Raw genomic sequence first — 16187 nt, 5'->3', positions numbered from 1 at the left:
TCATGTTCTGCGGGAGTTGCCAGTAATAGTGGAATAACACAGACATGTACGCAACCTAAGATGTCATACCCTCACACGGAATGAGGCGTATCTCAGCAATGATATTTACTACCAACCCATGGAGTCCATGACTTATTTTTTAGCAAAAATGGATGAATCAGCAGTGTGCTACTACTATTCTCTATGACGGTTTCATTGTGGGAACAAAAGCTAACTGTGTTTCCCCCTGTCATATTCCGTCACGCAGTATGGGTCGCATACATAGTGTAAAAATCTAAAAGTCATGAAGGGTAAGCGAGCGGATGCTACTGTCGCCTCCCGGAGCAGGTCAACGGCACTAGTGTTCAGAACTTCAGGTGAGTAAGACTCATGTCACGTGGTATTTAGTCCTGGAGAGAAATTAACCCATCCTCCTTGATGTCGAGTTGCACGAAACAGGAAATGTTTTTTTCCCTTATATGTTGGATGGGTTCTCGATGACCCTGAAGATACAATGTTGACCAGATATAAGGCAGCTGAGCCTCGCAGTGGGCACACTCCCGGGCAGACACAAGAGGAGGTAAGTTCTCCTTAGTGTTGTGTCGGTGATGTAAGTAAACTGTGACCCTGTTTGCATAAATGCATTCACGCCAATATCACAATATCTGGGTGAAAAGCAGTGTACAGAAAACTGAGAAAATATATAAATCACAATACCGTGGATGGAACTACAAATAACCCACACTTTGTAGGGAAACTTTTGATAGCGTTTTCCTTTATCTTTGCCCGTTTTCAAATCACATCTAAGTGGAAACGTCATCTAAAGTCTCATCTCCAAAGTTTGGATTATTAATCAAAAGTTGAGATCCACCTTGGCCTGTTTCATATCTAAGTTTGTGCTTCGAAATGTGTTGATTTATGCAGATAACAAGTACGCCAGTAAACACAATTTCGATTAATAACTAAAAATATCTGTGTTGCAGATGAAGGCAGTGTTGATACTCACCGTAGCTACTGCGGCAACCGCTCAGTACTATAGTCCCTATGGCAGAATTGGAAGTAGCGGTCTTGTCGGAGGCGGAGGTTTAATTGGTAGCGGAGGTCTTGTTGGAGGCGGTGGTCTAGTCGGAGGAGGTGGTCTTGTTGGAGGCAGTGGTCTTGGTCTTATCGGTGGAATCGGCAGTGGTGTGGGTGTTAGGCACGGCGGCCTGTACGGACTGGTGAGTGATTTAATTCAAGCATAAAACTTGCTCATTTTGACTAACTTGACTTTAACCATTGTAGGAACAGTGCATGTATACACTCTCTGTTGACTTCCTCTGAATATAAAGTGTGTAAACCATAAAGAATGTTTCTATTTAGCTAATTTTCGTAGCAAACTTTAAACTGAGGATAACGATTTAACTTAGCGGATCGTCGTGTATATCAGAGTATTACCCCAGTGTATTACCAGAGAATCTTAAACAAAATGTTGTAAAACGTCAACGTACAAATTTCTTTGAACAATTAACGAAGGGTTTCCTGTAGCCATAACAAATTTAATTTGTAGGCCTCGGTCAGACGACCAAAAGCTCCAACGGCAGGTCGTCATCTAAGACCTGCGTCAGGAAACACTTATCCTGTTTCCTGACAAACTTTATCTAACCTGGAGAATCTATCATTAAGAACAAATTTAAAATCAGTAATACTCAATATTATTTTTAAGTAAGCATGAACGTCATCATTCAATAAATCTTTAGCCAGCGAACAATTATTCATTTTTCAATTACTGGAACCAAAATCTCAAGCCCAGACTAGGTTTGGGAGGGTAGGTGACTTGAACCTGCCTCGCATGGGCCAGTAGGCCTGCTGTAATATTCCTTCTTTCTTATGTTCTTATATATAATTTCACAGGTTGACTTGAGTACAGGTGGTAGTGACTACCACTTCTCGTGGCGACACGATGGCGCCAGGAAATATGATTGGTATACTGCTAACAAGTATTGTGCCAAGCTGGGCAGGGGATGGCAAGGCGTCAGTATTGAAACGCCACTGGAGAACAAAATCATCTCCGAAATAATTTACAAAGGTCAGTTTGGACGTCATCATTACTCTTTTTGTTGGCTTAGGCTGCTCTAATATACATGTATATCATCACAAAGATATTAATAAGAATGTTAGTTTTCTATTCTTCTTCTTCTTCTTCTTCTTCTTCTTCTTCTTCTTCTTCTTCTTCTTCTTCTTCTTCTTCTTCTTCTTCTTCTTCTTCTTCTTCTTCTTCTTCTTCCTCTTCTTCTTTTTCTCATTATTATTATTATTATTATTATTATTATTATTATTATTATTATTATTATTATTATTATTATTATTATTATTATTATTATTGTTATTATTATTATTATTATTATTATTATTATTATTATTATTATTATTATTATAATTATTATTATTATTATTATTATTATTATTATTATTATTATTATTATTATTATTATTATTATTATTATTCTTACTATTATTATTATGTAGGTCATCGAGCACAACAAGTCGTGGAGGCTCAGTCCTCCTGCTAATCGAGCTCAGTGCAAATTGCTGACTGAAAAATCTAAGTATGAATATTGGTATACTAGAACATGCAAGCTGGAGAACTTGAGTTCTCCAGCAACAATTATGAGAGATACTCTGCTAAGTGTTCCTTCAAGGGAGTTCCTTGATGCTGGAAAATGGTTCTTGATACTTAGAACTGAAGCTACCCATATCCTGCCTTATTTAAACCTTGATTATCTCCAGTTTTCCATGTATTGTATTATCCCTATGGCTTTAGCATGATCTGATGTCTCATCTAGCATGATCTGATGTCTCATCTAGCATGATCTGATGTCTCATCTAGCATGATCTGATGTCTCATCTAGCATGATCTGACGTCTCATCTAGCATGATCTGATGTCTCATCTAGCATGATCTGATGTCTCATCTAGCATGATCTGACGTCTCATCTAGCATGATCTGATGTCTCATCTAGCATGATCTGATGTCTCATCTAGCATGATCTGATGTCTCATCTAGCATGATCTGATGTCTCATCTAGCATGATCTGATGTCTCATCTAGCATGATCTGATGTCTCATCTAGCATGATCTGATGTCTCATCTAGCATGATCTAATGTCTCTCTTTACAGAGCGGGTAAAGTACATCTGGACCGGAGGTTACCGCAGCGGTTATACATTCGCCTGGCCCTCTGGTTTTCCATTTTATGGTCTCAACTGGTCCCACACAGGCAGGTGAGTCCTGATCTCTGGGCATGATGCCCATTGGGCAACTTTTTATCACCATTGAGCTTTTATGTTGCAGATGCAACAGTTTCGATTTTTTTGAAAACTTACCCCAATAATTACTCCATAACTTACTCTATAATTACTTCATAATTTACTCCATAATTACTCCATAACTTACTCCATAAGTACCTGATAATCATTCTAAGTTTCCTTCGTCTTGCGCTGAGTGTACGGCTACGCCTCACAGATTTGTCTCTCTCTTGCCAGTCTTGGACTACCCCAGCCAGACAACGCTGAAAACGGGAAGGAATTCTGTCTGGCAGTACTAAACAACTTCTACAACGATGGTATAAGATGGCATGACGTCACTTGTCCCCACGAGAAACCTATCATCTGTGAACGACGTCGCTTCTATTATTACGGCTGAAGAGAGACACCTGCACTGAGAAAGACACTATGATTGCAGTGAAGTCTTTGTTACGAGGTTTGGACCTGCATGAAACGTCGTAATAAAGTCGGCAAACACCATTGTTTATACACACACCAGCAATCATTCTTCCTGACCAGCCTTCTACTCCCTGCTACCTAACCTTGCATGTTTATCTTTTACTTAACTCTCCACACCTTTGTGATATTGATGACGCTTCCTCATTAAAAATCTAATAAACATATTATTCAACTCCCCCTGTGTTTATTTTGCATCTTTTATCTCTCGTTCGCGATATATATATATATATATATATATATATATATATATATATATATATATATATATATATATATATATATATATATATATATATATATATATATATATGCAAAACAACCACTCTGAAAAAATAGAGAAATTCCAAGCGCTTTCGTGACTACTCACATTATCAAGGAACTATGAAAGTAAGGCATCCAAGGAAGCTATATAAGGGGTCTGGCCGGCACCTCACTATCAGATCCCACAACGGTTAAACACGTGACGCGCGGCGAGCCAACTTGGATAGGTCCTTGGCACAACTCACCCCACAAACTATTCTACCCAAGAAATAAGAAATTTTAAAGATTATTTGTCCGGTGTATTATTAAATTCTTCCCAAATTCTATTAATTATAAATGGATCTAATTTATATAAACCAAAGGAAATATTCATATTATTGTCAAAACTGCTTTTTATGAAACAAGATTCAATTATATTCCTGTCGACCATGGACTTGCTTGATACTACTTTCTCAGCTTTTTGAAAATCAATTGGATGGTTAAAATCCCTTACATGAATAAACAGAGCATTGGAATCTTGTCCAGTTCTAATGCTATATTTATGTTGTTTTAATCTTAGTTCGAGATTTTTACCAGTTTGACCGTAATAAACTTTATCGCAAATTTTACAAGGAATCTTATACACACATCCATCAGCATTTTGGGGGGAATTCTTTATCAAAAGTTTTTTTACTGTATCAAGATTTTTGAATACAACTTTAATATTAAAAGTCTTAAGAAGAGAAGGCATATCAACCAAGTTTTCATGGTAAGGGAGAACCAACATATTTTTAGTTGAATAAGGCTGGTTGTCCCTTTTTGGATTGTAAAAAGTATTTCTAGCAACTTTAAAAGATTTATCAATTACATTTCTTGGGTATTTTAAATCATTACCTATTTCATAAATTTTGGATATTTCCTCATCTATGAACTCAGGACTACAAATTCGTAAAGCTCTCAAAAACATTGATGAGAAAACAGATAGTTTGACTCTATCTTGATGCGAGGAATAATAGTGGACATAGGAACAGTTATTTGTAGGTTTTCTGTAAATTTTAAATTTGAATTCATTATTACCCTTAATAATTAAAACATCTAGAAAAGGCAATGAGTTATTTTCTTCAAACTCAACAGTAAAGTTTATAGAATGGGCTAAGCTATTTAATTTTCCTAGGAAATGGTGTATATCTACATTTTTGGGCATAAGACACAAAATATCATCAACATATCTGAACCATTTAGCTCTATTAGGGAGGATTGTGTTAAGCAACCTTGTTTCAAAAAATTCCATGTATAGGTTACTAAGAACAGGTGAAAGAGGATTTCCCATTGTCATACCAAACTTCTGAGTGTAAAACTTATCATTAAATACAAATTTTGCATCAACAATGCAAAGTTTAATAAGTTTAATGATAGTAGAAACTGGCAATGGTAAATCATAGTTAACGAGTTCTTCAGATAAGAAACTTAATAAATCATCAACAGGAACTTTCGTAAACAAGGAAGTAACATCAAAACTAACCATGTTAAAATCATTTAAGTCAGTCAAGGAGCTTAGTTTATCAACCAAGTCTATGTTGTTTTTAACATTAAAGTTAGAAATTTTGCCAACAATAGGGCTCAAAATATCAACAAGCCATTTGGATAATTTATATGAAACTGACCCTATGGAGCTAATAATTGGTCTGACTGGATTCCCTGGTTTGTGTGTTTTTATTAGTCCATACATGTAAGGCAAAGATGGATTAGTGGAAGTAAATTGTTTGACTAATTCATCTTTGCCTTTCAGTAGAAGTTTTATTGTTTTATTGAAATTGCTGTTAACGGTTTCTAGGGGATTTTTCCTAAGTTTAGAATAGGTTTCAGTATCATCTAAGAGATTATTCATTTTTTCTTGGTAATCATTTTCTTTCATAATTACTATTGCATTTATTTTGTCTGCTTTAGTAAGGCGCAAATTTTTATTGTTATTAAGTGTATCATAAGACTTAAAGAATCTTTGAGGGCAATTGGGAATGTTTGGTTTTAACATAGAGCTATATACCATTCCTTTACTAATATTAATTTCATCAGAGGATAAATCAGAAAATTTTTCAAAGTTACAAAAGGCTTTTGCAATTTCGACATTATTAAGTTTTTTTGAAGTTGCGAAACTTAAGCCAAAACCTAGAGCAGCAGTTGTATGTTTGTCTAAAATTTCATCTGATAAGTTAATTACAAAATTGTTATTAGCATGCTTTGTCCAATCACTATTTTCAATTAAAATGTCTAATTTTCTTTGTAGTTTGCTGTTGAGTTCATTACAAATTCTTCTGAGTTTATTATAGCAATGATCCAACATACTGTGTTTCCATTCTGATGGAATTGCCTGATTAAAAGAGTATTTTTTGTTTCTCAATATTTTGAATGCTTCCTTCTCCTGTATTTTAGTTATTTCAATATGTTTCTGAAGAATAATTCTCATAAAATCATCAAAAGGACGATCTCTCATGTCAAGGAGTCTAATGGGTAAAAGAGACTTGGGCAGAACTTGTTCATTTAAACAATTTTTTAAGAAATTAAGTCGAATTTTTAACTTGTGGGACTTGATCAGTGCAGAAGAAAACTGTGAAACAAAAGATATATGATTAGGAAAGTTTATCGAGAACATTCTGAAGAGTCGTGTGGTATCCATTAATGCAATAAGATCACAGTAAACAGGTGATTTCAAAATATGCAAAACAACCACTCTGAAAAAATAGAGAAATTCCAAGCGCTTTCGTGACTACTCACATTATCAAGGAACTATGAAAGTAAGGCATCCAAGGAAGCTATATAAGGGGTCTGGCCGGCACCTCACTATCAGATCCCACAACGGTTAAACACGTAATGATTTAAAATACCCAAGAAATGTAATTGATAAATCTTTTAAAGTTGCTAGAAATACTTTTTACAATCCAAAAAGGGACAACCAGCCTTATTCAACTAAAAATATGTTGGTTCTCCCTTACCATGAAAACTTGGTTGATATGCCTTCTCTTCTTAAGACTTTTAATATTAAAGTTGTATTCAAAAATCTTGATACAGTAAAAAAACTTTTGATAAAGAATTCCCCCAAAATGCTGATGGATGTGTGTATAAGATTCCCTGTAAAATTTGCGATAAAGTTTATTACGGTCAAACTGGTAAAAATCTCGAACTAAGATTAAAACAACATAAATATAGCATTAGAACTGGACAAGATTCCAATGCTCTGTTTATTCATGTAAGGGATTTTAACCATCCAATTGATTTTCAAAAAGTTGAGAAAGTAGTATCAAGCAAGTCCATGGTCGACAGGAATATAATTGAATCTTGTTTCATAAAAAGCAGTTTTGACAATAATATGAATATTTCCTTTGGTTTATATAAATTAGATCCATTTATAATTAATAGAATTTGGGAAGAATTTAATAATACACTGGACAAATAATCTTTAAAATTTCTTATTTCTTGGGTAGAATAGTTTGTGGGGTGAGTTGTGCCAAGGACCTATCCAAGTTGGCTCGCCGCGCGTCACGTGTTTAACCGTTGTGGGATCTGATAGTGAGGTGCCGGCCAGACCCCTTATATAGCTTCCTTGGATGCCTTACTTTCATAGTTCCTTGATAATGTGAGTAGTCACGAAAGCGCTTGGAATTTCTCTATTTTTTCAGAGTGGTTGTTTTGCATATTTTGAAATCACCTGTTTACTGTGATCTTATTGCATATATATATATATATATATATATATATATATATATATATATATATATATATATATATATATATATATATATATATATATATATATATATATATATATATATATATATATATATATTATATATATATATATATATATATATATATATATATAAATATATATATATATATATTTTATATATATATATATATATATATATAATATATATATATATATATATATATATATATATATAATATAAATATATATATATATATTTTTTTTTTATCACACTGGCCGATTCCCACCAAGGCAGGGTGGCCCGAAAAAGAAAAACTTTCACCATCATTCACTCCATCACTGTCTTGCCAGAAGGGTGCTTTACATTACAGTTTTTAAACTGCAACATTAACACCCCTCCTTCAGAGTGCAGGCACTGTACTTCCCATCTCCAGGACTCAAGTCCGGCCTGCCGGTTTCCCTGAACCCCTTCATAAATGTTACTTTGCTCACACTCCAACAGCACGTCAAGTATTAAAAACCATTTGTCTCCATTCACTCCTATCAAACACGCTCACGCATGCCTGCTGGAAGTCCAAGCCCCTCTCACACAAAAACCTCCTTTACCCCCTCTCTCCAACCTTTTCTAGGCCGCCCCCTACCCCGCCTTCCTTCCACTACAGACTGATACACTCTTGAAGTCATTCTGTTTCGCTCCATTCTCTCTACATGTCCGAACCACCTCAACAACCCTTCCTCAGCCCTCTGGACAACAGTTTTGGCAATCCCGCACCTCCTCCTAACTTCCAAACTACGAATTCTCTGCATTATATTCACACCACACATTGCCCTCAGACATGACATCTCCACTGCCTCCAGCCTTCTCCTCGCTGCAACATTCATCACCCATGCTTCACACCCATATAAGAGCGTTGGTAAAACTATACTCTCATACATTCCCCTCTTTGCCTATAAGGACAAAGTTCTTTGTCTCCACAGACTCCTAAGTGCACCACTCACTCTTTTCCCCTCATCAATTCTATGATTCACCTCATCTTTCATAGACCCATCCGCTGACACGTCCACTCCCAAATATCTGAATACATTTACCTCCTCCATACTCTCTCCCTCCAATCTGATATTCAATCTTTCATCACCTAATCTTTTTGTTATCCTCATAACCTTACTCTTTCCTGTATTCACCTTTAATTTTCTTCTTTTGCACACCCTACCAAATTCATCCACCAATCTCTGCAACTTCTCTTCAGAATCTCCCAAGAGCACAGTGTCATCAGCAAAGAGCAGCTGTGACAACTCCCACTTTGTGTGTGATTCTTTATCTTTTAACTCCACGCCTCTTGCCAAGACCCTTGCATTTACTTCTCTTACAACCCCATCTATAAATATATTAAACAACCACGGTGACATCACACATCCTTGTCTAAGGCCTACTTTTACTGGGAAAGAATTTCCATCTTTCCTACATACTCTAACTTGAACCTCACTATCCTCGTAAAAACTCTTCACTGCTTTCAGTAACCTACCTCCTGATAAATTAGACACATGTACAACTCTTGGGTATCTTTATTGAGGAAACGTTTCGCCACACAGTGGCTTCATCAGTCCATACAAAGGAGAATCTTGAAGAACAGGAGGAGAATGAGGTAATCAGTCCCTCAACCTTGAGTCGATGTGGTCAGTCCATCAATCTTGAAGATTCAAGATTGATGGACTGACCACATCGACTCAAGGTTGAGGGACTGATTACCTCATTCTCCTCCTGTTCTTCAAGATTCTCCTTTGTATGGGCTGATGAAGCCACTGTGTGGCGAAACGTTTCCTCAATAAAGATACCCAAGAGTTGTACATGTGTCTAATTTATCAACATGTCGGTTCTCTGAACCATTCATCTACAAACCTACCTCCTACACCATGCACTTGCAACATCTGCCACATTGCCCCCCTATCCACCCTGTCATACGCCTTTTCCAAATCCATAAATGCCACAAAGACCTCTTTAGTCTTATCTAAATACTGTTCACTTACATGTTTCACTGTAAACATATATATATATATATATATATATATATATATATATATATATATATATATATATATATGCAAAACAACCACTCTGAAAGAATAGAGAAATTCCAAGCGCTTTCGTGACTACTCACATTATCAAGGAACTATGAAAGTAAAGCATCCAAGGAAGCTATATAAGGGGTCTGGCCAGCACCTCACTATCAGATCCCACAACTGTTAAACACCTGACGCGCGCCGACCCAACTTGGATAGGTCCTTGGCACAACTCACCCCACAAACTATTCTACCCAAGAAATAAGAAATTTTAAAGATTATTTGTCCAGTGTATTATTAAATTCTTCCCAAATTCTATTAATTATAAATGGATCTAATTTATATAAACCAAAGGAAATATTCATATTATTGTCAAAACTGCTTTTTATGAATCTTGTTTCATAAAAAGCAGTTCTGACAATAATATGAATATTTCCTTTGGTTTATATAAATTAGATCCATTTATAATTAATAGAATTTGGGAAGAATTTAATAATACACTGGACAAATAATCTTTAAAATTTCTTATTTCTAGGGTAGAATAGTTTGTGGGGTGAGTTGTGCCAAGGACCTATCCAAGTTGGGTCGGCGAGCGTCAGGTGTTTAACCGTTGTGGGATCTGATAGTGAGGTGCCGGCCAGACCCCTTATATAGCTTCCTTGGATGCTTTACTTTCATAGTTCCTTGATAATGTGAGTAGTCACGAAAGCGCTTGGAATTTCTCTATTCTTTCAGAGTGGTTGTTTTGCATATTCTGAAATCACCTGTTTACTGTGATCTTATTGCATATATATATATATATATATATATATATATATATATATATATATATATATATATATATATATATATATATATATATATATATATATATATATATATATATATATATATATATATATAAACACTAATCTCGGATCGAAGGAGATTCGAATCTACGAACCATTGGAACAAGGTACGCAGTGCTCTACCACCATACCACACTGGCCCAATACCACACTGGCCCAATACCTTGGCGCCCAGCTAACGTTAGACGTTTTGGTCCAAGGCAGTTAGCATTTAGACAGGTGGCTTTCAGCTTTTCATCTCCTCCCCTGCATAAATCGACCGACGATGCAGGGGAGGAGATGAAAAGCTGAAAGCCACCTGCCTGAATGCTGGCTGCCTTCGACCAAAACATCTAGCATTAGCTGGGCACCAAGGTATTAGGATCAGTTTGGTACGGTGGTAGAGCACTGCGTACCTTGTTGCAGGGTTCGTAGGTTCGAATCTCCTTCGACCTGAGATTAGTGTTTGTGAATATTTCGCCTGTTCTGTGAATTTTAAAAGAAAACAAACAAACACACAAACACACACACACACACATTGCATACAGATTGCATTTTCTTGGACTGTACGAAGGCGTTTGACACAGTTCCACACAAGAGATTAGTGCAAAGCTGGAGGACCAAGGAGGGATAACAGGGAAGGCACTAGAATGGATCAGGGAATACCTGTCAGGAAGACAGCAGCGAGTCATGGTACGAGGCGGGGTGTCAGAGTGGGCGCCTGTGACGAGTGGAGTTCCACAGGGGTCAATCCTAGGACCGGTGCTGTTTCTGGTATTCGTGAACGACATGACGGAAGGAATAGACTCCGAAGTGTCCCTGTTTGCAGATGATGTAAAGTTAATGAGAAGAATTCAATCGGACGAGGATCATAAACTACAAAGGGATCTCGACAGGCTGCAGACCTGGTCCAGCAATTGGCTCCTGGAGTTCAACCCCACCAAGTACAAAGTCATGAAGATTGGGGAAGAACAAAGAAGACCGCAGACGGAGTACAGTCTAGGGTGCCAGAGAATGCAAACCTCACTCAAGGAAAAAGATCTTGTGGTGAGTATAACATCAGGCACATCTCCTGAGGCGCACATCAACCAAATAACTTCTGCAGCATATGGGCGCCTAGCAAACCTATGAACAGCATTCCGACATCTTAATAAGGAATCGTTCAGGACCCTGTACACTGTGTACGCTAGGCCCATATTGGATATGCGGCGCCAGTTTGGAGCCCACATCTAGCCAAGCCCGTAAAGAAAGTAGAGAAAGTTCAAAGTTTTGCAACAAGACTAGTCCCAGAGCTTAGGGGTATGTCCTACGAAGAGAGGTTAAGGAAATCGACCTGACGTCACTGGAGGACAGGAGAGATAGGGGAGACATGATAACGACATATAAAATACTGAGAGGAATTGAGAAGGTGGACAGAGATAGAATGTTCCAGAGATGGGACACAGCAACAGAGTAGTCAGCAAGTGGAATAGTTTGGGAAGCGATGTAGTGGAAGCAGGATCCATTCATAGCTTTAAGCAGAGGTATGATAAAGCTCATGGTTCAGGGAGAGTTACCCAGTAGCGGCCAGTGAAGAAGTGGGGCCAGGAGCTATGACTCGACCTCTGCAACCACAACTAGGTGAGTACAACTAGGTGAGTACAACTAGGTGAGTTCAACTAGGTGAGTTCAACTAGGTGAGTACAACTAGGTGAGTAAAACTAGGTGAGTACAACTAGGTGAGTACATAATTACATATTCGGTAGAGGTTTAGTCACGAATATTACAAGTAGTGTCAGCGCTGACAATGAAGTGTGGTTACAGATGGCTGCAAGTCACTGTTCTTACCACCTCGTTCTTGCTCGTGCTATTTTCTACTAATGTCAAGCTCTTTGTCCTCTGCTCATGAATAGAGTTTTTATGTAAACAAGTTATATTAATTCTATCAAGTTACCTCTGTCATTCTCTAGGTCAATGATATACAATAATGCAGTTTTTATCTTTAAAGACGATGAAAAAATTCGTAGGTTTTTCATGACTTTGTACCTGAATCAGATGAAAGTAATGGATTTTTAGGGTTACAGTTAGGTGAACAAAGTTACGTATAGAGTGTATCTCGCTATTAGCGGACGGTGTATCGAGCATTCACCACTCCTGCTGAATGGCCAACTTGTTTTTTTACGGCATTAAGTAAATAAATATTAAAGACGAATAAATAATTGTTTAAGCTTTTAACTAGAAGTAAATCTTAAAATATATTTACAGTAAATAAGGTCAGTCAGTTATAAACGAGAGTACAATGTAAACAGAGACAGAACAAAAGAAGAATGCACTGTTCTATTCTTGTATCATTCCTCAGATATGTTACAGTTTGAGTCAGAATCTGAAAGCACTAACTGAATATACAGCTTGGTCCTTGTAGCTATCACTGTTCAATGCTACACATTCCGAGTCCAACGGCTCATGTAGAACACAAGATTGATCCAAACAAAGGAGTAAGTTACTCAGGAGTAAATAACGGGGAGTGGAGAAAATATTAATAGGTATTTTCAAGATATAAAGAGAACACTAGCATGAGTTGTCTACTGTTTGGAGGACAGAGTGGGTTTATGGCCTCGACTGGTTGGTTAATGGGGTTTAATCATTGTCGAATAAACGCATGGTCATTAAGGCTATTTAATCTATTTGCCACAAGGCAATAAAACTACAATCCCTGAAATAGAAATTAATGTAAATTCTTAGCACATATACACACTGAAACATATACACTTCTCAGTTTATATAAGTTTGTCTTGATTAATTCACCTCCTGACTGTAAAGTCTTACAGACAGAGAGGGTGTACTTTGATGCTTGTAAATTAATTGTATCTAGCAAGTCCTTTGGATCATAGTTGATTACCTTACATTCCTCAGACACTACACAGATAACCAGTACATAGGAGAGAGAAGCTTACGCCGACGTTTCGGTCCGACTTGTCCCGACTTAGACGGTATTTTGCCTTTTTGCTCTCAGACACTATTTGACTCTTTGGATTTAACACTTATCTATTAAGATAGCAAGAACAATAATATCAGTAATGATAACTTGACCATGAGGATATAGCTGAGTTACTCTTTCTGTTACCATGATAGCTGGTATCGTGCACTGGTATAACATTCATATTTTCTTCTGGTACACCGCAATATTTTAATCTTTAACTTATCATGCGAACCAAAATTACAAAGAAAAATATTGGAAAAGATTTCAGTAAAAAGCAAAGTGTCTGTTGAAATTGGAGACTTAACAGGATTATCAGTGCAACAGTATCGAGAAGGAAGCATTTGAGATTTGGAGAGCATTCGTATTCTCCTGTTCTATGCGTACCTACATTTCGTGGGGAAAATCCAAGGATAAAATTCTTAAAATGAAAAATAAATGTTGAATTTTTGTTTTTACATTCCATTATGTGTTAGGTGTCAAGCTAAAAGCATATGATTCATTCAACACAAAATGGAGATATATTTTATTGCTGGAATTTCACAGCAGCAGCGAATACTGAGAAAGTTCATCGTCAAGGACTTTATAAAAATGTAAAGCTTACGAAATGTATATAAGTGGATGTCACGTTAGCCATGTTCACTAACGTCCCTATAAATCTGTTCAAGGGAACCAACCGTAACCATGACCAGTTTTGAAAAATCACATCAAATAAATGTATTTCACGCTGACTGGAGTAGTGAGGTGTACTTTACTGTTTCTTTGTGACGGAATGTTTAGTGAAAGAGAGTTGCCATATCAGCTGGGGTATACCCGTAGACTACATGTTCGTGGTTCTGCGGTTCTCTCCTCCGCGATCCGGTCTCTGACCAGAAATCCTGGTTAACGGCCTGTTCAGTTACTCAGGTCTCCTAACAGCCAACAATATCAGTAAAGACAATAAGAATTCATACTTTAAATAACTTTACCTGTTCATAACACCAGTAGTAACAAGCGCCACTACGATCAAATCAGCAGTTCAACTCCCTCATTTTCTAAATTCGAAATATTTAAGAATAAAATCAGTCTTTTTTTTCACCTAATATTTAGGCCAAAATAAAATATATACAAATAACTAATATATTTATTAGGCTATTACCTTACATAAAATATCTCATTGTCATTGAAGTGTGCCAAATTTTCACACTTTGTTTCCAAAGATCAGTCGTTATGAGCAAACGTGAGGTGGGAAGGAGTCAAGGCAGTTCAACCATAATGCTTGTAAATGCGACGCTCGCAGATAATGGCCTTCGGGTGGTAGCAGGCGACGTCGTGCCACCTGATGCCGTCATTGTAGAAGCTGTTGAGCACTGCCAGACAGTCCTCTTTCCCTTCCTCAGCGTTGTCTGGCTGGGGTATTCCCTCACTGAGGAAGAAAATCAAGTTATCGTCGTCGGACTGAGCACAGGGAGGGCCATAATGAACTCAAATATTGTGAGCAACATTCACAGCTGGTGTTCTATAACTCACTTAAACTCAGTATGCTGTAATGTCTGTTCATAATTTACACATAAAATCTCTATCTACGAAACTAATAATAGCATGTGTTTTATATAATATCTGTAGCGATTACGTACATTCATTTGAAAATGCAAAATGAATGTTATAATTAGCCAGTTAAAAATGGCGTGAAATGCAGGCTTCAACTGCATTTTTTTATGGAAAAAACTCAAAGAAAAAACTCAAAGTAACCTACAAATGTTTCAGAATAAATATGAGACAGAATCTTTACTTCGGCGTTAATCATTCCTGCTGAACCAAGAGGGAAAATGCATTAAAAATATACTTAATATTTCTTATTTTATGAAGCCTCTGTAACCTCACAGAGTTGTCAGCCATACACAGCCTCGCTTAAACTAACACATGACAGCATATTGAGTCATTGGCTACTATAGAAATCCTATTTGAAATAATTTTAATGTTAATAATACTTGAGTGCAAGACTCACCTGCCAGTGTAAGACCAGTTAATACCGAAGAAGGGATACCCAGAGGGCCAGGCGAAGTCATAACCGTAGCCAATGCGGTAACCACCCGTCCAGATGTACTCCAGCTTGTCTGTATGAGAGACATACACGTTTATACTGTCGGTAAAGTATTTAATTACTGGAGGGAAAAAATCAAAATCGGCATCACTTCACACCATAACTAAAATATTATTTGACGATTTTAAATGATTTCAATGAAGATATTGTATTTTTTTAAAAGGGGGGGGGGAGACTTGCTACAATGATAGCGAAACTCTTCAACTATTAGCACAAAGGGAATCTAAGCCAGATTATCTCTTGCACTGATTGGCCCACAAAGATTTAGGGAATCATGTAGATGAAATATAGTGTTATTGTAGAGAAGGATTCCCATCTACTTTGATCAGGCAGTAAATGGTGGGGAACTTACCAGAAAGCATCTGAGGTTAGGTCTGGGCTGATAACCATTGTTTTACTGACCTTTGTAGATGACATCGGAGATGATTTTGTCCTCTTCTGGAGTCTCAATGCTGACGCCCTGCCATCCCTTGCCCAGACTGGAGCAGTAATAGTTAGCAGTATGCCAGTCGTACTTCTTGCCTCCGTCGTGACGCCACGAGAAGTGGTAGTCGCTCT

The 16187-nt window shown here is 37.1% G+C and overlaps 2 protein-coding genes across 2 annotated transcripts in view; one reads left to right on the top strand and one right to left on the bottom strand.

Moving 5' to 3' along the window:
* The first annotated feature begins 526 nt into the window (after positions 1–526).
* LOC128701985 (uncharacterized) lies at positions 527–3916 on the top strand. The gene is made up of 5 exons (XM_053795997.2): positions 527–559; positions 963–1199; positions 1873–2047; positions 3138–3240; positions 3502–3916. The coding sequence occupies exons 2-5, from the start codon at positions 963–965 to the stop codon at positions 3659–3661; spliced, it is 675 nt and encodes a 224-aa protein (XP_053651972.1). The 5' UTR covers positions 527–559; the 3' UTR covers positions 3662–3916.
* A 10739-nt stretch (positions 3917–14655) lies between these two features.
* LOC128702032 (uncharacterized) overlaps positions 14656–16187 on the bottom strand; it is a 2091-nt gene continuing 559 nt past the window's right edge. The window contains exons 2-4 of the mRNA XM_070101402.1: positions 16032–16187; positions 15534–15642; positions 14656–14951 (exon numbers count right to left, since the gene is read on the bottom strand). The exon at positions 16032–16187 is cut by the window's right edge and continues 19 nt beyond it. Of these exons, the coding sequence (XP_069957503.1) occupies positions 14792–14951; positions 15534–15642; positions 16032–16187 (425 nt within the window). The 3' untranslated portion in view covers positions 14656–14791. The remainder of the gene's footprint in view (positions 14952–15533; positions 15643–16031) is intronic.

The sequence above is a fragment of the Cherax quadricarinatus genome, chromosome 77 (assembly GCF_038502225.1).
Source record: "Cherax quadricarinatus isolate ZL_2023a chromosome 77, ASM3850222v1, whole genome shotgun sequence".
In the NCBI taxonomy this organism is placed as follows: Eukaryota; Metazoa; Arthropoda; class Malacostraca; order Decapoda; family Parastacidae; genus Cherax; species Cherax quadricarinatus.
The sequence above is the reverse complement of the archived record's forward strand: the minus strand, read 5'-3'. Positions and strand labels throughout refer to the sequence as shown.